The sequence below is a fragment of the Lates calcarifer genome, linkage group LG4, assembly GCF_001640805.2.
Source record: "Lates calcarifer isolate ASB-BC8 linkage group LG4, TLL_Latcal_v3, whole genome shotgun sequence".
Lineage (NCBI taxonomy): Eukaryota > Metazoa > Chordata > Actinopteri > Centropomidae > Lates > Lates calcarifer.
Window position 1 is genome coordinate 17,015,936 of NC_066836.1, and position 22,113 is coordinate 17,038,048.

The 22,113-nt window shown below is 41.5% G+C and overlaps 2 protein-coding genes across 3 annotated transcripts in view; one reads left to right on the plus strand and one right to left on the minus strand.

The window, feature by feature from the left end:
* On the plus strand, positions 1-6,462 carry gtf2b (general transcription factor IIB). The gene is made up of 7 exons (XM_018677175.2): positions 1-107; positions 1,460-1,572; positions 2,997-3,130; positions 3,333-3,479; positions 4,171-4,300; positions 4,893-5,174; positions 5,920-6,462. Exons 1-7 carry the CDS (start codon positions 91-93, stop codon positions 6,051-6,053), a joined length of 957 nt encoding a protein of 318 aa, XP_018532691.1. The 5' UTR covers positions 1-90; the 3' UTR covers positions 6,054-6,462.
* The window catches only part of pkn2a (protein kinase N2a), a 24,750-nt gene continuing 8,757 nt past the window's right edge, over positions 6,121-22,113 (minus strand). For both annotated transcript variants that reach the window (XM_018677169.2, XM_051070112.1), the window contains exons 4-23: positions 19,704-19,858; positions 16,236-16,365; positions 15,912-16,057; positions 15,426-15,639; positions 14,389-14,574; positions 14,064-14,173; positions 13,741-13,884; positions 13,474-13,549; positions 13,020-13,176; positions 12,687-12,813; positions 11,895-12,031; positions 11,323-11,398; positions 10,869-10,960; positions 10,537-10,713; positions 10,107-10,169; positions 9,925-10,001; positions 9,493-9,635; positions 9,257-9,364; positions 9,069-9,149; positions 6,121-8,775 (exon numbers count right to left, since the gene is read on the minus strand). In XM_018677169.2, the coding sequence (XP_018532685.1) occupies positions 8,572-8,775; positions 9,069-9,149; positions 9,257-9,364; positions 9,493-9,635; positions 9,925-10,001; positions 10,107-10,169; positions 10,537-10,713; positions 10,869-10,960; positions 11,323-11,398; positions 11,895-12,031; positions 12,687-12,813; positions 13,020-13,176; positions 13,474-13,549; positions 13,741-13,884; positions 14,064-14,173; positions 14,389-14,574; positions 15,426-15,639; positions 15,912-16,057; positions 16,236-16,365; positions 19,704-19,858 (2,603 nt within the window). In that variant the 3' untranslated portion in view covers positions 6,121-8,571. The remainder of the gene's footprint in view (positions 8,776-9,068; positions 9,150-9,256; positions 9,365-9,492; positions 9,636-9,924; positions 10,002-10,106; positions 10,170-10,536; positions 10,714-10,868; positions 10,961-11,322; positions 11,399-11,894; positions 12,032-12,686; positions 12,814-13,019; positions 13,177-13,473; positions 13,550-13,740; positions 13,885-14,063; positions 14,174-14,388; positions 14,575-15,425; positions 15,640-15,911; positions 16,058-16,235; positions 16,366-19,703; positions 19,859-22,113) is intronic.

Below are 22,113 nucleotides of genomic sequence, written 5' to 3' on the forward strand. Positions count from 1 at the left end.
TACTCCAACGGACACGTGATCAGAAAAAGTTATAAATAGAGGTGCTGCGCTCATTTGTTTCTTAGACACACGGGCGCAGTGAGGAGTGACATGGCGTCAACAAGCCGGTGCGTAGCAACTTAGACCAAATAGCAACCATCTGCTTTCTTAATGTTTGGCCCTAATGATGTTATTTAATAAGAAAAAAATTGAGTTGGACATAATGCGAGACGCTGTTGCTGTTCAAAAAACCCAAGTCCCTCTTCGTCGTACCGTTACGTGTACGATATATTGTGCTCGGTAGCAGCTAGTTAGCCTGCTAGCTTGTTAGATGTTGCCAGAAGTCACGGTGTGTACCGCCCTTACATCCTCGTAGCGCTGCCCCAGGGTTCAATAGCTTCAGCTTATTATCATGTTAACATCCCCTCGCATCGTAGACTTGTTTTGCTTTGTGTAGCTGTTTTGCGTGTAACAGCATGTTAAAGCTAGTGTGCTGTAAAGCTGAAACTTGCGCTAGCATGTGAACTCGGCGACAGTAGTGTTCCTGTCGTTTGTAAACAAATGCAAATATTTTCTGTGCAGTTTATCTACGTTTTGCCTTTTAATTAACATCAGTCTGCACCGTACACCGAGTGAAGAGACTCTGGCTTTAACTGGACACACTATCTAATTATGTTTTCCTCCACGTTTCTCTTTTCTTGTGCTTTTTTTTTTTTTTTTACAACCAGCTTACTGTCAACTTTTGGGAAATGTTTGTCTTCGTAGTATGTAAATGTAGGCGAAAGAGTCGAATGTGTACATGCACAGTAATGTAGGTATGTCCCTGATTTGACGCCCACTGATGATATCATCTGTTGTGCTTTTGCAACATCATCATCACGTTTTGGCTTTTGTTGGATATAGTCCAGAATTCAGAAGTATGTCTGTTATTACATCACAATTATAACTGAAGCGATTGGCCGATTAATCAATCAGTCCGTTGGTAGTTAATTATCATTAATTATTGTAACTAACTGATTGTTCTGTAAAATATGATTTTAACCAAATATCCCAAATATTTGCTGATGTCAACTACTTTAATGTGAAATTTGACTGCCCCTGCCCTTAAAAAAAAGTAAACTGGAATTTTTGGAGGGAATTTCATAGACTAAACAATTAATAGCAGATAAATCAATAATTTTCTTTTATGTCTGGATTCACATTCCAGCCTCAGCCAGTTTGGCTCATTAGCTGGACCAGTAGACCCACTGTAGTACAAAGCAGTGGTTTAGTAAGATGTGTTGTGAGTGTTTCTTCTCCGCAACAAACAGGGGAAAGGAAAGTGAAAAAGCAAAACACATCTATGCTAAGTAACATTATGATGTGAATTTACTTTTTCTCCAGGGTATTAGAGATCAATATTAGCTTGGCTGTTACTTTCTGTTTGTTTTCCAGCTTGAGCTACTTGATCATTAAACTGTGGTTTTTTCTTTTCCTCCAGCGGAGATGCTCTGGCCCTTCCCAGAGTTCAGTGTCCCAACCACCCTGATGCCATCCTAGTGGAGGACTACAGAGCAGGGGACATGATTTGCCCTGAATGCGGCCTTGTCGTAGGTCAGTATGAACTTTACAGTCAAGTTCATGATTTCCAAAGTATGGAAAAACAAATCTGCCAGTCACAGCTTACAATGAATGTAATGGTCTGTAATTTGATTCAACCTGCCTTTGGATATTAATCTACAGTGTCTATCTGTCATATTTAGAGTAAAAAAGGTCTTTGCAGTATAAGTGATCTGACACATGAACACGTTATTCAAACCTGTGGCAAGAATATCAAGCATAATATGAAGAATGTGCTTTAATAAATCTGATCATTTATCCTCGAGGCATGAAAGGCACAGATAAAAATCTCTGAACATGTGATTCAGAGTAAGACAAAGCTGTAGGGAACACAGAGTTCTCCTCTAACGAGCCCCCTGAGCATAGACCAGGTCAGACCAGGGAGACGAGAGACGCCTGCCGCTCTCTGATGCAAGCCCCAGCACCCTCTGTTCCTGCTCCCAGAGCTTCGGCTGACTTCTGAGGAGATGAGTGTCACTTTGCTTCTAGATATTAGAGCGACTGATGGATGGCTAAAAAAAAAGAGCCTAACAGGATTAAAATATCACAAATCTAATCCTAGACCCTGCTACATGGTGCCAAGAACAGACAGTCATGATAAGTGGAAGAAAATAATGGCCCCCTTCAGACAGAATGTCCTGCCTTTGTCACACCTTCTTACTTTGAGTGAATGATCGGACATTTGTTTAGATCATATTTTCTCATGTATTCCTCCCTCACTACACACAGACAGTGATAAGAAAATGAAGAAGAAGAGAGGGTAATGGGTAAAATGACTGAGCCAGATTTAGAGCCACAATACAGAGTAACAGCGTGGACGAGCTAGAGAAAGAGCGCGGGAATGACTCAGTATTTACAGCAGTTCAGACTTGGGACAACTGTGGAAATGTGTTTACAGAAGGGAATAGTGCTGATTATTGCACCATCTCCTTCTTAATTATTCCAGAGGGATGTAGTGGAGCCAGACAGAAAACAAAGTGACTGCAAGTTTATATGTGCACACAGTGTTTGTCTGTGCAGGTGATTTGCTGAAAATTCAACAAAATCTGTCACGTTTATCAGCAACCTTGTTTTAATTGTGAAATCGATATCTTCGAGTCTTTGTCATTACTTCACATCTCATGTCTCGATCAGTCAAGGAAGGAAAAGAAAAAAGTTTCAGAGCAGTGGGTGTAGCTGTCAAGACAAAAGAGTGAAGAGGAGACAAAGAGAGAAGACTGATGCTGGTTGAAATTGTTTTGAGTTGGTCTGTGTTCGGGGTAATTGAAATAAGCTCAGACATTATATCCAAATATCCAAATCTACCGATTAAAGCTTGTTACGGTGACGGCTGATCTTGTGCCTCTGTTTCCTCCAGATTCAGGTTTCCTGTTCATCTCATTTATTTTAATTCAACCCTCCAAACGGTTTCTCCTCAGGTGACCGTGTAATCGATGTGGGCTCAGAGTGGAGGACGTTTTCTAATGAGAAAGCCCTTAAAGATCCATCCAGAGTGGGAGACGCCCAGAACCCGCTGCTCAATGGAGGAGACCTAACCACCATGATCAGCAAGGTGAGAGACAGACGTGGCTGGTACTTGGTTGTGTGCATATTGTTTAAAATCAGTTGTTCACAGATGTACGTGTGTTAGCTGATTCTGCTCTGAAACATGTCTGAGCACCATGGTCACAGTAAACCACATCCTCAGAGTTATCACGGCTTCTTGTACAGCCGCAGTGAATGTTAGTAATAAACATCCACTGTTTCCGTCACAGGGAACAGGCGCAGCCAGTTTCGACGAGTTCGGAAACTCGAAGTACCAGAACCGGCGGACCATGAGCAGCTCTGACCGGGCCATGCTCAATGCCTTTAAAGAAATCAGCACCATGGCGGACCGCATCAACCTGCCCAGGAACATCATAGTAAGTCAGATTTATCTGAAGCCTTACTGTTTTCCTCTCTGCGTGGTTTCTTTCACACACTACTAGAACCAGGCGTCTCTGCCAGCAATAGAAACTGACTCTGATGGCAGAGATGTTTTAAAGGTCAGCTGACTCAGAGCGAGCAGAGAAACGAAAACCACGCACGTGTGGGGAAAAAACACTGAGGAAAGGAAGAAGAGAAACGAAAAAGGAAACTTAGATTTATGTGGTAATTATGTAATTCTGTGTTACTCTGTGGTTTATCACTGAAGTGTGTAGACTTACAGTGTGGACTGGAGGTGATAACCACAGTTGATGTGGGACAGTTGTCGCATATGAAGGGGACCAGTCTGGGCTGAAGACGTCTGCAGTTTTGTTCCATTAACTCTTGGGGCAATAAAATGTGAAAAGATAAACAAATAGAGAATATAGAATATGCTGGCCTCCCCTTATACTGAAACATCACAACTTGACTGTTGTCATCTTGTTTTAGTTAGACAATATTAGATTAAGACTGTTTTTTTGATATATCTTAATTATTAGCTTTCATAAAACCTTATTTTGGGTTTATGAAGACAAACTCTGTTAAATCTCTATTAAGGAATAAAACGTAAAACATGGTTTTGAATTTGGGAAGATTGTCGTTAAGACCTTTTCTATAAATACGCCAATAATGTTTTTTGCTCTGCAGGACAGAACAAACAACTTATTCAAGCAAGTTTATGAACAGAAGAGTCTGAAGGGGCGAGCCAACGATGCCATCGCCTCAGCCTGTCTCTACATCGCCTGCAGACAAGAAGGAGTACCAAGAACATTTAAAGGTCAGAATAAATCGCTTCAATTTCAATTGCCGCGTAATTCAAGTTACAGCTGCTCTCGAGGAATTATTAATGGCATAAAATTAGAGCAAACATATATGTACGCCAACAGGTCACCAAAATGTTTTACAGACGAGCAATTTTCACATTTCTAAGAGACTTGATAGACCTTCACTTAGATTAAAAAAATGTTATTAACAAGAGGATATCAGTGATGCAGAGTTGTACTTTTTTATCCACCCAGTTTACTCATCCTGTGTTGTCTCACTGGTAAAAACGTTTGACAACAAATGCTCTTTGAAATTGCTCTCACCTTTTCCTAGAGGAGGGACACACAAAATCCCTGAAGTGTTTCTCAGTGGGTTTTATTGTATGGTGTGTATTTTGTCGCAGTTCGATTCCTGTCCATGTTGTTTTTAAAGAATATCCTATTTATAGAAATAAAGGATGCACGATTTTCACACACTCTCTTCTTTCATTTCATCTTCTTTCAAGTCAGGATTGGATAGGAAAATAACTTGATGAAGAGAGCAAACGTTGTTGCTACAGAGACTCACTTTTCTTTCACTTCCTGCCCTCTGCATTTCCTCCACAGAGATCTGCGCAGTTTCCCGTATTTCCAAGAAGGAGATTGGTAGGTGCTTCAAACTGATCCTGAAGGCTCTGGAGACCAGCGTGGACCTCATCACAACCGGAGACTTCATGTCCCGCTTCTGCTCCAACCTCGGCCTGCCCAAGCAGGTGCAGATGGCGGCCACCTTCATCGCCAGGAAGGCCGTGGAGCTCGACCTGGTGCCCGGCAGGAGCCCCATCTCTGTGGCCGCGGCAGCCATTTACATGGCCTCCCAGGCCTCTGCAGAGAAGAAGACCCAGAAAGGTGAGCAATGATGCTGCGGTGGTTCTGTTGATAGTCACATTTAGTGAGGCTGAACAGAACGATCTGTAGGTTCTTTTCACCGTAGAAAGGACCATGTAGCAAAACATAACATTTCATAGAAGTTGTACTTGTTGACTAATACTGTGTATTAATAAAAACTTAAGATACAAACTTAAAACAACAATTCATTGTGTGTGTTCGAAACCATTTATCAATTATCATGTTTTGAATTTTGATGGTGAATTGATTCACAGGTTTTGCCTTTAGGCTTTAAATGTAGCGTTTTTAAGCTCATGTAAACACAACGATGCTTTTTATTTTGTGCGATTCTTATGTTTTTGACTGCATCATATTCACATGAAAATGAACAGTAGGATAAATGCAGAGCACACACACAGAATATTGGCAACTGAAAATTAGTGAAGTGTGAATTCTCTCAAAAGTGGAAGTAGCTGGGTGAAGTCACCCACTCAAGTCAATTGTGTTGACTTTACACCTGTGGTTCAGTCTGATAAAAGGGAAATGGGTAGAGCTGAGAGTCAGTAACATGAACTGAAAAACAAGGTCTTGAGTTATTCATCCTGTTTAAGTGTCTTTGGGCCACTTTGAACAGTGGTGTCCTTTTAGTTCCCGGTGCGATGCTTGTTATTTTCAGAAAATTTCCACCAGTTATCGTTGATGTTGAAAATGCAGATGTTAATAAAATTTACTGCAGGTCAAATATTTAATTCTGCTGCCTCCACAGAAATCGGAGACATTGCTGGTGTTGCAGACGTTACGATCAGACAGTCGTACCGACTCATCTACCCGCGAGCTGCAGAACTTTTCCCTCCAGACTTCAAATTCGACACACCTGTTGACAAGCTGCCCCAGCTGTGAAGAAGACACTGCCTACACAGTCTTGATATTTTCTCTGCTGTATTTACAGGATTGTGCTCTTTTTAAAAAAAAAAAATCATATTTGTGTTGAATTTGGAAAATTTCTCATCTATGACTTCAAGCCTTTATCAAGGCGCTCTCACAGGAATAAAACGGACACATTCCAGTGCTTAAAGAAACAGCTTGCAGACTGTACTTACAGTATTTCATTTGAGTGTATATACTGTATCATGTATATATGTCCAAGTGGGAAAGTGTAATTGATGCTTGCAAATTTTAGGCTGGTTTCATACTGTAAACATAAAACTTTGTTTTTGTAGAAAAATGAGCAGGTTCTATTTTGTTAGTTTGTTTGAATTGTTCTAAGTAATTTAAAAAACAATAAAAGATTTTCATTAAAGCACGGTAATCTGCTCATGGTTTGAATGACCATTTGTTTACATAAAACCTTCGACTTACACACTTTTATAGTTTAAATGTCTTCAAATAAAAGTCCACAACATCTTTGCGAACACATCACGACGTCAGATCAAAGGTCAAATTTTAAATACCCAAAGTAAGCTAAGGATGTGCTCAGTGTTGGAGCTACAAATAAAAGCAAACCCACTATTACAAATGTTTAATTTGTGCATTCATGATAGGAAACAACGCCTGCAGAAATGCCTTTTTGTTGTTTTTACACTGGAGTGAACAGAAACAGTTTGATTTGAGTATGGGTGTACCATCCATAAAGTTTTCATCTGTTCTGGCGACAACATGCACAAGCAAAGAATAAAAAAACAAAACAAAAAACTTTGTACAATCTATTTTCATTATTAAGAAACGTAGATAATTAAAACTATTGATAAAATTAGTGCTTTCAGCTTAATTGTGTACATACAGTATGTATATATAATATACCCTGCCCTCCCCTGTAGTGATTCATAACAACAGGTCTGCAACACTTGGGTCAGTTTATATTTAACATGCAAACTGACAGAAAGTCGCCTGCTGGGTTCACTGCTCCAGCTCCAAACATCACAGAACAGTGTGGGGAGCATTTAAAGGGCGTTTTGACAGAGACCTAAAATAACTGAGTTTAATACCTTATCCCCTCCCACCCCCCCAAAAAAATAAAATAAAATAAAATTAAAAAAAAAAAAAAGAAAAAGCTCAGCACTTGTCTTCTGGATTTTTGCACAACACATCTTTAGTTCATCTGTCATTGGGTTCAGTTTCAGTCCATCAATCAAATGTTCTTTTAACCACTGGAGTTGTTTTCATTTGCTGCTTCAAGAAGGACAGGATCAATTTGGTCGTGTAGCTGCAACGCTGTGACTCGCTTTAGTGTTTTCACTTTTCACTGAGGTAACGAGAAAAATGTTGTCAGGTCCACCGCAACCGTCCGTTCGCTGAGGAATGACGATCCAAAAACAGGAATTAAAATCCAACTGAACTCAGCTCTGACAAAAATAATCAATTTAATATTGAGTTTTGATTTTATTGCTTAAAAAGACACTAATCCTATGTAGAACTGAGTTCAGCTGAATATCAACCTCAAGCTACAGAGCCACTAGAGGGCATCAGAGAATAATAAAAAATACTTTGTTCTGGCCAAAAGGCATCTGTAATTATCATTTCCAATAAGAATCCTCCAAATAAAACTAAGTCCTGATAATTCAGTAAACAGCTTATGTAGCACTGAATGCACCACTGTTTTATATTAGAGTTATTATCATGTGAGTTCTATAGTTACACACATGAGGAAACAAACAGGTGTTAAACTGGGCTGTGGACGATGACTGGGCCCCAACACACAGGGAAATGTAGCGCGAGGACTCTAACTTGATTTGTCAAGTCAAGACGCAGCAGTAGTAGTCAAGATGTTTGTTGCAGTTGACCGTTCAGCGACGATGCTTTGAGCACTTTGAATCCACTGAATGCCAGTCTCAGACATGACGGTGGCAGAAATGTCAAACTTTACAGTGAGATAAATGTCCTTAAGCTGTGGCGAGGGCTTTGCAAATAAAGAAGAAAAAAAACCCACAATAAAATATACGATTGAATATAATCTGTACAGATCAAAAAAAGAAGACAGTGACACTGAATAACATGATTACGATCTGTTGCCGTCTTCTCGGAGTTCATATGAAAAACATTCTCAGTGGTCAGACAACGGACACGACTACAACAACGTGTGCAGGAGGATAAAGCATCCCTCCTCCTTCACTCTCCAACAACAGAGTTTCTTTTGTTCTCTTTAAAAAAAAGTTCTTCATGTGGATTAAAAAATAAGTGGGGGTCCTCAGGAGGTGTCTGAACTTTCTTCTCAATGGCACAGAGTTTTGCCCCAAGGCTCGGGGTGGGTGTGGAGGGGGCCACGTCCACTTCTCCTCCGCAAAATTTTGGGCAGGGGAAGAGAAGAGTTTTAAAAAGATGTGAGCTACAGTCACTGCTGTGCTGGTTGGTTCACAGTGTGTGTGTGTGTGTGTGTGTGTGTGTGTGAGAGTGTGTGTATGTAGAGGGGCGTCATGTGAAGCTAACACCAGTCAGCAATGTAATCAAAGTCAGAGAACATGTTCTGCTCCTCAGAGCTCAGCATTCGGGGTTCCCTGGGCGGGGTTAAGATCGGAGCCTCTGAGGTAAATTCATCGTCGAAGTTGCTGACGTCGTTGGCGCCCTGGATGGTCGGCACGAACGGCGGCTTCACCTTCTTGGCCAGCAGCCCGTTCCAATCCATGTGCTGCAGAGAAAGAGAGAGGGAGACAGAGAGGGAAACAGTCCTGTCACTTGTCTTAAAGGAATAGTTCAACATTTTGAGAGCTAGATGAAAAAGAAGATAGTACTACCATCTCTGTTAAGCTACAGTGAGCATGTGCTTAGCTTAGCATAAAGACTGGAAACAGGGGAAACAGCTAGCCTAGCTCTTTCTGAAGGAAAACAAAATTCCAGCACCTTTAAAGCTCAGTAATTAAAATGTGAAACTATTCCATTAAACACAAATTTACAGAGGTGTAAGTAATCTTTGTTTCTTACCCTGAAGAATAGATGTTTCTTAACCTCCTCTGCGTCCCTTTCTCCTGCTCCCAGACGTCGTTCTGGACTCCTCCTCAAGAGCTGAGCAAAAGAAAAAAAAACAAACAAACAAAAAAACAAAATATAGTAAACATGAAACTGATCAACACCCAGGAACACACGCACTGATCATTTATTTATCTACTCACCCTCCTCATGATGGAGATGGCCTCGGTCGAGAGGAATCGTGGGTAGCGGACTTCATCGTTGACGATACTGTCAAACACCTCCTCCTCATCATCACCGGGGAAGGGCGACTGAAAGAGACGTGCCGAGACGACAAAGATGAATCACTGTTATCTCAGAGAAGGATTGTCTGGGTCACATGTTTGTGAAGATTTTGTTATGTCAGATGTGGAGTGCTCCTGGGAGACTGTGCGCTCACCTCTCCAACCAGCATCTCAAAGATCAGGACGCCCAGCCCCCACCAGTCCACAGCACGGGTGTACGACGTTTCAGTCAAAACCTCAGGAGCTAAAAACTCTGGCGTGCCACAAAATGTGCTGGTGCGATCCCTGAAACCCATTCCTGAAAACAACAGAGGCAGTTAAATAAAGAACTAGAACTACTCCAAAACAAATCACTAGCCTTCATTTGACCGTTGTTTAGTCAGATCAATATACTGATATTTCAACAATATTTAGAACTGTCTTTTTATACACAGCCCACAGTGTAGACACAGACAGAAACATAGGGAGAGAGAATGACACATCATGAAACAGGGGACACCATGGTCATGTGGTATGCATCTTAAACCACTAGGTCAGCTGATGTTAAAAGTCTGAGGTTTTAAACCTGACATCATCTCCCATTTTACCTTCTTTGCAAAGTCCAAAGTCAGCAATCTTTACATATCCCTCTGTGTCCAGGAGCAGGTTATCCAGCTTCAAATCTCTGAAAATTACAACAACAAAACAAGAGAACCAGCGTTTATTTTTGACATCGTGATGCTTCTTATAGAAATAAAGTGTGAATGTTAAAATTATACAAAGTGTTTACCTGTACACAATCTTATGGTCATGTAAGAACTGTAATCCCAGTACAACACAGGCTGCATAAAATCTGCAAAGACACAAAACACTCAGTAAATTAGGTCACATGAGCTTTATGAAGAATACACCTAATGTGCTTAACACACACACATATATAAATACAGAGGAACTAGTAGTACTATTTAAATGTAGTTCCCCCCCCGCCAGAATTCCAGTTTAAATACCCCTGGGAATAATCTGTGAGGCTAAGAACTGACTTTAATTCACTTTATGTTACAATAGGAATTATATTAATGATGAAGGCACCTGCGAGCCAATCAGACACAAGATTTGATCAACACTCATTAATAATTCATTGTAAAATGATTCACAGTGAGGCTTTGTGGTTGTGTTCAGACATGTGTGATCAATATGGAGTCAAAGCTCTGGACACTCACACGGCCCTGGGCTCAGAGAAAACATCGGCGTGGATGTGCATCATGAGGTCGCCTCCCGCCGCGTACTCCATGACAAAACAAACATGCTCCTGTGTCTGGAAACACGCAAACAGGTTGACCAGGAACGGGTGGCGGACGCTGTTGACTGTTTCGAAAATCCTCTTCTCACACATCAGACTGGAAAAGAAGAAAAGGTCTCGAGTCACAGCAGCACAGGTAGATGAGATCTGTACTTAAAGAATATCTCATCGACATACAACTTAGCTTGACAGCTCTGAATACCTTCCCTCACTTCAGTGACACACTGGTGCGAGTCAATTTAAAATGTTTACCTGTCCACCTCATCACGAGCCACAATGTCTCCTTTCTTCAGAGCTTTGATGGCGAACATTTCACCTGTGCTTTTATATTCTGCTAACAACACCTGCAGAGGGGAGGCAGAGGAAAGAGTTGAATCAGTTAGTTGATGAATCAGTTCGGCGACTGACTGAAAATGAATGAACTGATAAACGGGCTTGATAAACTTTGAGTAATATTTCAAGCTAAAAAGTGAAACAGTTCCTGGTTCTGACTTCTGAAATGTGAGGATTTGATGCTTTTCTTTGATAAGACAAGCAATGTGAAGATGTCACATTCAGCTCATTTTTGTATTCAAACTATTAATTGCTTTATCAAGGAATTGATAAATATTAATTGATAATTATTAATTGGTTAATCAAGGAAACAGATCATATGGATTAACTGATATTAAAAACGATGCTCAGCTGTAACCTCAATGACGCGTACCTTCCCAAAGTGCCCACGTCCGAGGACAGCCACGCATTTAAAGTCTTGGAGACTGAAGTGGAACTGCTCTTCTTCCCTGTAGAGAGATCAGTGTCTACGTCAGTCTGCTGTAAGATTTCAGTGTAGACCGACCTGTGTGAAGCTTAGTGTTTTCAATAAAAGAAGATGTTACAGCTGCGACAGTAAAATTCAAAAACATGAGGAGTCAAAGCCAGGGGGCAGTGTTTACCCTCATGAAACTATTTCACTAGTTACTTTTGTAAAACTGAATGAAAATTAGCAGACATTAAAACACGTCAACAACTCCAACAGTTGAAACAAAACAAAAATGGTGGCAGGCTGCCAACAATGGGTATTTACAATCTTTCACTGTTTCAATCTCACAGTTTGAAAATCATTAACACAACAACACTGAGCAGAAATATAGTTTTTCCAGCCTGTTGCTGTTTTCAAATAAAAGACAACACTGAAAGAAAAAAAAAAAGCCTCATCATTTCCTCTCTTCTTTTAACTTTCACTTTCTCATAAACTTTAAAAGCAACACAAACCCAACAGGCATTTGTCTCTCCTACCTTATCTCTGTGTCTTTCTGGATGGCGGTGAGCTCCAGGTCTGGATGCTGGATTTCCTGCTCCACCACTCCGTCCAGGTCTTGCTTCAGCGCCATGCTGTTTCTCTTGTTCAAGAAGTCGAATGAGGCAAGTGCGTCCTGCAGAGAGGAAACACCGAGCAGGAGGTCAGAAAGTGTGAAGAAATGGTGGAAGATAGTTTAAGAGTTAAATCAGTGGCATTTTGGTTTTTGTCATCATTAATTACTGGAAAAATATAGTTCCATCTGTCCTGTCTTAAAAATATTCACAAATATGCTCTGATGTTTAATAAACACTACACAGCATGAACTAGATGACTGTGTTCATCTGCAGGGGCACAATTATAGTGGAGAAACAATGAGACAAAGTTTTATATTAAATAAACCACACACTCGACTCAGAGCTCTTTAGTTACAAACAAGCCTGTTGATGACCACAGGCAACAGAGATGGAGAGGTGAACATTAGTCAGTACATGTCAACTGCCTTATCTGAAGTGTTTTTAATTAAAGCACAGCTAAAAAAATTGAAGTTATCTCCCTTCACATGAATTGACATTATTTGGAGGTCTGGGCGTTTGTTGGGTGCTGGGTGCTGCCTGATGCATGACAAAACACACCTTTACAGGAATGACGCACTGTTTTTAAACAGCTTCATTTTCATGACACGACTCACGAGGAGCTGTGCTGCTGCTGCTCTGTTTTCTTCCATCTGTGATTGCATCTGTTCATTGCTGCCTTATCGGCACTACTTGTGATTCCTGGAACACTTGTACCTGTACTTCCTCCTTGTCTGGCATCTTGTCCTGCACCAGTGGTTCTCGTATGTCATCTGGGGTCGGGTAGTGTTTGGGTCCCGGGGTCGGCTCTTTGTCAAAATCCAGTTTGGTCACCAGTGGGTCACTGTGTACAGACAGAGGGGCAGCTTAGTAATGACATCAAAGCTCCAGCTGCTGAGACTGTGTGTGTGTGACTTTCTGTGTCTTTTTAAAACTTTTTCCATCCAAGGAAGGTGACCAAGTAGAAGTAGTAGAACTACTTGTTCTTTCATAGTTTTTTGTATCAGTCAATAATGACTTTTTATCTGTTATGTCTGTGTGTTTGAATACCTGCTAGGTGTGGGTGAACCAGGCAGACTGCTGGGTCCAGTCTCAGCAGCCTGTGGGCTGAAGGAGTTGGTGCTGACAGTTGGTATGGCTCGTCTCACCAGGCGGCCCCAGGTTGCAATGTTGATGTTCATCTGAGGGGCTCGCAGGAAGGTTTTACCTGATAAGGACGGAGCAAAAAAGAACAACACAAAAAGGAGGAGGTGAACTAAAGCAAAAAAGGTGATGATGTTTGTCAGTCGCAGTGAAAAGGAGAAGGAAGAGGAAAACGAGGGGTATTGATTAATAAAACAAAATATTTTTATCCACCAGGCAACCAATTCAGGTAAAAATCAGGAAAAAGAAAAACGGTGATTAGTAAATTCAAGAACAATCAATATTTTTAGACACAGCATTAAACATGCCTGAGAATTACAACAGCGCTGAGTGTAGTGCTGAGCTGACAGCAATGACTCACCTTGCTGCTTTGAGAAAATCTTCTTTTGTCTTTGCAACTTTGGTCGTCTCTCAATGACAGGGTTGAAAAATGTTACCTAACAAACAAAATTAAGACAGGAAACTTAAGAAAATCAAGAGAAATCTTACTATGCAACAGTAAGAGAACTGCTCTGATGTCTATGTATATGTACAGATATAAGACTGACTGTCAAGATGGTGGTAAACACAAGACTACACAGATACCCTTTCACGGAATTAAACTTGGTGTGTGTGAGTCTGTGTGTACCTCAGCAAACAGCATCCCCTGTGGCTCTAGGTACAGACACATCCCATGACGCTGGTTGTCCAGGAAGTCCTCTAGCCGCAGGAACTTGACAGCGCAGAGCGAACGCCAGTCGCGCCAGTACACTGAGATCTCCAGCTCACGAGACTACAGGACCGAGCCATACACACACAAACGACAACAAACAGATGTGAGAAACACACACTGTGTTGCACAAACAACACTGAGTCAACAGCATAGATGTGGGTCAAGGGCAGAGCTCTGTGTGTGTGTGTGTGTGTGTGTGTGTGTGTGTGTGTGTGTGTGTGTGTGTGTGTGTGTGTTACCCGGTCCAGCTCCAGTGTAAACTTCTGGTCCCAGGCCTGGTTGCTGACCGGCCTCCAGCTTGTCTGGCCGACTACCGTGTTGTCCAGCTTCAACACTGCGCTGATCTCATCTGAGGAAACACACACAAGTGCTATTTGTTAAGCGCTAGCATATTAACGATTTCCTAACTGTGACTGTAATTCAGTTGCTATTACAGATAAGGTCACTTCACTGAGCAGTCTTAACATTAACTGGGTAACTTTGGTGAAGCTAAACGTAATCACAGAAACAGTTTCCATCAATATTTACTCTTCTCAGACAGAGTGCGAGGTCAGGCCTACTCACTGGAGAGCTCCTCGCTCTTTGTCAGGTTCCTTGAGCTCACGCCACGGTTTCGGTTTGCTCGGCTGATGAAGGATGAGCGGGTCTCGCTGGGGCTCCAGCCGGGCAGCGGGACAGATGCAGCTTTGGAACGACCCGGGACATTTTCCAGAAGGTCCTGACAGCCCATGAGCCTGACATCTAACGTGCCTGGAAGTCAGGTGGGACAACATTCATATAATCACATAATCTATCTTACTCTAGATTGTTCAGTTATCCCTTTTTTGTCCATCACAATAGGTCAATGTCTTTAAATGTACTTATTTAAAAAGTATTACTTGTGGTTGGTTTGATAAAGACACAACAGGATGGTTTCCTGAGCTGGGCCATTCTTGTTTTTATGTTAGACTAGTCTAATTCAGTTTTAACAGCTGTTAATTTCACATCACCATGTGTTTCCATGGTGACAACAAATGACATCTGCCGGCAAATGGAAATCAATGTCCTCTACCTGCTTCAATGTCGTCTGAAAACGCTATGAGACAGGAACAAGTTTAACAGAGCAAATTAAACTTTTGAAGATACTGGATTCACATCCTTCCAACAGGATGGAAAAAGAGTTGAACAGCTAAAAAAACAGCTATGTTTTTGGTTTGAAAAGTGTCAGAATTCATAGCAAATCAGTCTTGCTTAAGAAAGTAAAACTATACACTTCAGCGCTGTTAATTATGAGTTAGGAGTATTATGTTTGTCCAAGAGGCCCTTACAGATGCATCAAGTTGGCTAACTGTGTGGGACAAATACAGTCCTGTGTTTGTGCTAAAATGAAAAGTCTGTGCATGAATAGAGCACATATAAGAAAAATGAAACACCCCTGTGTGCATCACTGTGCAAAGGCAAACACTGAACCAAAAGTAACACAGCACTGCTGCCATAACACAGTAATTATGACAGCAATATATGTGCCATTTTCAATACCCATCACCTGAACAATGAGATGGGGGCTGGGATAACAGAGTGTAAATGATCTCAAATAACCATCATGTTCTTGGTCCAGTTACCTGTGAGAGCAGCAGGCTTGGTGACGGTGCTGTACTGGTTCTGTGTGGAGATGATGCTGGATCTGGGACTGAGGACCGGTGAGGAGAGCAGGGACAACTCTTCTATGATGCTGCTGCTGCGGGGGTGGTTTTTAGGCAACTCGTTGAGGCGTTGCTCCAGGGAATATCGCAGGAGGTCGAGTTTTTGACTGGACTCATTAAAACGAGCCTGAGCCTGGAGAGAGGAAGGAGGGAACGAGGTACAAAGGAAGGAAAGGAGGAAGTGAGGAAGAATGGAAAGAGAGAGAAACATCAATTACATGGTCCATTTTACTTTAGTGGAGCCCAGCAGCAGCGCAAGGATTGGTTTCATTTAAAGGCTGTGAAACTGTATCGGGTCTCAAGTGAGGAAAATCTTTTTCTCACACGTTTTAAATCAGTATCACAAGCGAGGTGGATGGAGGATGTGATTTTACACACTCACACACTCATAACACAAACATCTACCTCTGAATGTGCCCTTTTTTCTGTGACTTTTCCTGAGCCCAGGAGTTTCATGACGTTCTTGGCTCCCTCGGCCACAGCAGACTCTATCCTGGCGTGATGACACAACTCCTCCACCCGCAGGTCTAATGGGCTGATGATGGGCTTTTCTGGAGGACAAGAAAGGATCTTATTCTTTATTCTGACACATCATCGTTTATAAAACTTGAATGACCATGAACTTGAATGACCAGGTGAGTGTTTGTGTCTTTCTGTTTTAATCTGTGCGAGGCATCTCTCCTCAGCAGCCGTACTCTAATCGATCACAGAGTGCAAGCGAAGGCTCACCCATCACATCATTGTTCTCGAAGCTCAGCTCGTTGGCCTGGCTGGCTTTGAGGATCTGCATCCTGATAAACTCAATCTTCGTCTTGCTGTCTTGAAGCATCTGCTGGGCTGTTGCTAGCAACTTACGATCCTGGGAGTGAAAAGAAACAAATACTGTCTGTTGGTGGGGAGATATCACTGCACTGATAGACAATCAAAGACTTTAATAATGTTTCGTCTTCCTTAAGTCAAATAACTTTCAGCGTCAGGACCAAATGCACGCCATCACTCGTCACTCATTGTGTTTTGTTGTTGTGAGCATGTAACACAAACAGCCAGGACGCCTGTTCATGCCCTTAATTGGAGCCAAAGTACTAGTGACCACATGGAAAATCTTATTCACACACACACACAAAAAAGTGGAATCTCATTGTGTTGTAATTGCTGACCCTCTCATACGTGCAAATACACACACACAAACACACACACAAACACACACACAGACTGGAGTAAGAAAACTCCACCCAGAATTCCTCTGAAGTTTAAATCCTGCTTGTTGATGGCGGCGTGCGCAGGAAAGACCTCTGTCCAGCAGGCATTTCCTCTGTGACATCAGGACAGGACTATTTCCAACTGGAAGGTGCCTCTGTCCGTCCGTCTGACCCGGGGAGGTCACTTACAAAACACTGACCTACTCGTTGGCCAGACAGACAGTGGGGGTCATGTGACAGGTTTCAGGGCCTTTTACTGTACTACAGTTTCAGACTAAGTACCTATTGTTTTGAGACCACATTCAGTCGGACACAAAATACAAAGACCCTCAGTGTGTGGTTGGGTAAAATTCAAGCCTGTGTGTCTTGTTGCTTTTTTAAATTGATCACAAATCAGCAGAGGTTAAGGTTAGGGTGTAGTTCAGTTCAGAAAGATGATAGTCAAAGAGTCAATTTTTTAAAATCTATTTGTGTGTCTCCAAAGCATTTTTTCTCATTTTCTTTTTCATTTCATTTTAATTGGTTAATGTGCGTGACTGTTTCTTGACTCCATGGATCATATCTTTCACCCAGCCAAGAAACAGATGTGCACACAATCCCCTGTAAAACCACAACATGTCAATTTTAAACATTACTTTTTCTAAGGATTAACAACAACATGTTAAATAACATGTTAATTAATGAACTGGCTGGCAGGCTGATTTTTTAAAACCTTTTTACAGAGCCATGCTAGCTGTTTCCCCTGTTTTCACTCTTTATGCTAGGCTAAGCTAATAAGCTGCCAGCTATAGCTTCATATTTAGCATACAGATATGAGGGTGGTATCAACCTTCTCACCCCTAACCCTCTCAGCAAGAAATCAAATAAGAATATTACAATAATTACAGTAAGTTGGAAATGTTAAAAATGACATTCAAGGCGTGATCAATCTAATCAAATACATGCTACATTAAATGACACTGACATATCCACAGACATATACAATAAAAGGCAGAGTTATATCACTGGCCAGAGAGAGATGACACCACTGAAACATGACACTACACTAAACTGTCTACTACAAAGTGGCTTCAATTACCACTGATGGACACAAGAGCCAAAATGAGAATGAGAGGCTCTCAGTGCTCCAGCTGTTGTTATTAGTCCTGGTGACTTAAAAAAAACACACACACACACACACACACACCCCTCTCAACTAAATTATAGTTTTTCTCTCTCTGAGCATTAGCGGAGCCACAGGGACCATCAGAGCTCTGTGAACAAACAGCGGCACGTATGACACACGGTATGTGTCAGCGCCTTCTCATGTTTCCTCCTCCCCTACAGTGAGGCTGTAAAAGCAAACCTGCCATGCATCGTTCAACCATCTACAGAGTGGAAACTGGTTTTCAAACTGAGAATGATTCAGTCTGTGGTACTCAATTCAACCCTGTTCAGTAGCCTTTGGATTGATTTATTCTCTGTATTTTGCAAAGAAAAAAGCCTGCATGAAAAAAGGCATAAGTGAATAAGCAAGATTTGCATAATAAAGGAACAAGGATTTCCAGCAGGAGTGGCCAATGGCATAAATTCAGTCAGTCAATCTGTGTGGAAGCAGTTTGAAGGGTCATGTAAGCTGAGTTCACCTTTGAGCTGTTAAAATCCATCTGGACTGTGTGTAATGTAAATGCACTTTTAGAGGATCAGACTGTCAAAGGTGAATAAAACCTGATGATGATGACTAAAATCAATTGAAGTGTTTTTGGTGGTTTCTAAGATTCCTCTGGATGTGCTCAAAGTATAAGTCTGGTTTATTACATCTTGATTCTTATTTTTGAGGTTTTGGTAATAATGTTTATGGGTTGTGGGAAAACAATAACCACGCAGGGAAGAAGCACAAGCAGTCAGACCGTATTTGAAGAGGATTTTAGTCAGAATATCTAAATCAGCACAAGGGGTTGAAAGCTACATCCAAGGTCAGTGTTATATTTTCCCTGTCGGCAAGGGTCTGTGTGATGTGATTTCTGCTATGCAAATTCATAATTGCTTTTTCAGACAACCCTTTAATCCTGTCTAATTTCTTAAATCTTTTTTGTTCTTGTGAATTTCTGGATGATGATTAATCTTCCAGTACCAGTTGTTTAAATGAAAGAAGGAAAAAAAAAAAGTTTTTGCTTGAAGTGGTCACAACAGGTTCTCCATATTTATTTAATCTATCTCATTCTTATTTTATTCTAATTCTATTTCTATTTCTATTTAGTTAAGAGTTTATGGTGCTTTTTTTAAATCCTATTAATAGTTTACTGTTTATTGTTTATTTTTTTTTATTCTATTCTCTATACCTGTTTGCAAGCAGTTGCTGTTGTTGTTTGCAAACTGTCCTGTGTGCTGCTTCTGTCTGTATAAGCTGCTGGAAACTTAATTTCCCTGAGGGAGTCATCCCAAGGGATCAATAAAGTCTAGTCTAAGTCTAAGTCTAACTGATACGGCAGATAGATAAATGCAATGAAAAGGGATTAAAAGCAGACGTGGCTTTGTTTTAAGGGGTTAGAGGCCAAAAAGGCTGCAACACTGACTTAAACCACTTTATTTGGATTTAAAATGGAAAGTGAGCGCACTCAAAATGTTTCCAATAATCCCTTATTGTACAAGAAAACTGTGTATGCATAACTATGGCAGGTATGGTTTTTAAAAATTCAACCAGGAAGCTGATTCATAAACTGTGACTGTAAACTGATGGATGATTATTTAATAATTTTAGAAAAGTTGAGCTAGGGTGCTAATGTTCAGCACCTTTATAATCATGTGACTTCTCCTCTTTCTTGCCCAGTTTGAAAGTACAATGTTATTATAAGTAGATGAAAACATACAGGAGCAAGACCCAGCTCGCATGAAACTGGAACTATTAATTAAATACAGTGTAACTGATGTGTCTGATTTTACACACTTGGCAGTCTGACATGAACCAGCTAAAACCTGATTGTCAGGTGAAACCTCCCCCTCTCCCGTTGAATCCTACCTTGGAGGGCCCGTTGGAGTACATCTGAATCATGTTCTCGGCGCCCTGTTTGACCTTGAGCTCGATGTCGTTCTGTCTTTTCAGGGCGGCGAGGCGGCTGCTGCTTGTGCACATTCTGGCTTCGCTGTTAGGGGTATCTGGGGTCAGAGGGCACTCTGGGTAGAAACAGGGAAAAAAGAGCACAAGTTATCACCTTACGGCTCTATGGAAACAACCATGGATATATGACTGTGTATGTGCCGCTGGAGTCTGTTACAAATACACACTGGCTGTACGTAGTAATTCACATGCATGTGCTATTTTTGGCTGCCAGCCATTTTGAAGTTAAACAGTCCTGTAGCTCTACAAAGTGACCTATGACTTGCTTACTAAAAACACATCAGGTAGCAACTCCAGTTGTCACATAATGTATCCAGAGAGTGCTGCTGTTTATAATTTGATGAGGTTTGTTAGCATAAGACGCCATCTGACTCCGTCTCTCAACACAGGAGGAACGACACAAGTCAACAACATCAGCAGCAAGAATTTCAGATCAATAAATGGAATCATTTATTTCAACTGGTTCAGATGCATCTTTAACACAACTTTTTCCCTCCATAAATCAAGCACATTGAATGCAAACATGCGATTATGACACGTCAAGAGTGAAGCCAGAGCTCAGAAATATTCAGTCTGACCTGGTTTGATGCTTTTACAGTCAGCAGCTGCATTACAAAGGTAATCACTGCTAATTCAAATAAATTTTCTGACATCTGATTGGCTCTCTTCTCTGTCTGTTCCAACTTTAACAGCAGAGGGAAACCCTCCGGCCATCCCTTGTCTGAGCAATAGAAAAACAAAACAAACCAAAACAAGTATGAACATGCAGACAACTACCAATACCACAGTTACATTACTGTGTATGTTACTGTGGCGTGTACACTTAAATATCTGTGACACACAGATACATATAGTGAAAATGCAAACAAGTGTCTTCTACCCACAGTTTTGGGGAATGAGGTCACTGGTTTGTTGTGTGTGTGTTTCTTTTTTTTTCTTTTTTTCCTTTTTTTTTGTCATGTCTGGACTCGAAAGGTGCAGAGAAAACCCCTTCCCAGACCGATCACTGCAGTACAAAACACAAACACACACACACACACACACACACACACACACACACACACACACACACACACACACACACACACACACACACACACACACACACACACACAGGTGAGGTGGGCAAAAAAACCTGCCTGACTTCTCCTGACTTGACTTGCAAGTTCAGTTTCAGAGTCTAAGGTGTGATAAATTTCCTCTCAGAAAGGACCCGATGAGTAAACTTTGTAAAAGGCGCCACATCACAAACACAGGCAATTTTTCACCAAGAACTACAGAATATTTGCTCAGTATGTAAATAACTGAACGCCTCCTTTTAGATTTTAAAGGTCCCATGACGAAAAGCAAGTCGCATGACATGACAAATACAGTACATCTGATTTCTCTGAAGATGTCTTGAGTCCATTTAAGTGAGCCTGACTGGCAACATCAGTCATTCTTGCAGATGCTGCCAAACACAGATAACAATAACCAGCAGGCGGGTCTGTGATTCATTCACTCTGAATGTTTCATCAAAACACTGTCTAATGATTCCTTTGAACACCTGCGGGAGATGGGCAAAAGGGAAGCATGTGATTCTTTGAACTGAGTGATTCCTAATGATTCATCTAATGACCCTTAATAAGCTGAGAGAGCATCACTGTAGAGGTTTAATGGGCAGGAGGGGAAGATGTTTCGTTTTTTCTTTCCGGGGCAACATCTCTGAGACACACTGAGAGAGGCAGGGCTAGACAGGAAAATCAGAGTGGGCACTATTTCTCATCCAAACCACATATCTTTGGAAAAGCCTGTGGAGCAAGGTGAGATTTTAACAGGGGCTTGGGGCAAAACTGAACATTCACAGTGTTGCATAATAAGGGTCTGTATCATCATGTGAAACCTGTTGGTGAAAATGACAAAAGCGTGCTTAGAAACACACGTGAAAAAGAGCTGTGTATGTCATCTTCTCTACGTTCGGGGCTTTCCTCTCACTCTGTGTGTGTGTGTGTACGTGTGGGGGGTGTGGTTTGGTCAAGGTCACATCGAGCCAAGGAATTCAAGGACCCCTACTCCCTTCCACCCCCGCCACTCCTCCTTCTGAGCGCCGTTCAGCCCACGCTGGGCTGGAGGACAAGACAGCGAGCTACTGAATAGCTGCAGGGCTGATGTCACTGCTGGACAGCTGACAAGGGGAACCCTCCCTCAGATTAACCCCATCTGTATCTGATGAGAAATACTCTAACGATTCTCTCTAAACAATTACATCATGATTTGGAGATCTGGACCTAAAACTGAGCTGGGTGGTTGTCACTCGAGATGTGATATGCTG

Bases quoted from the DNA above. Each gene is read 5' to 3' on its own strand.
- gtf2b (XM_018677175.2), top strand. The intron at 1,573-2,996 runs GTCAGTATGAAC...GTTTCTCCTCAG, and splicing joins TGAATGCGGCCTTGTCGTAG to GTGACCGTGTAATCGATGTG. The intron at 5,175-5,919 runs GTGAGCAATGAT...CTGCCTCCACAG, and splicing joins AGAGAAGAAGACCCAGAAAG to AAATCGGAGACATTGCTGGT.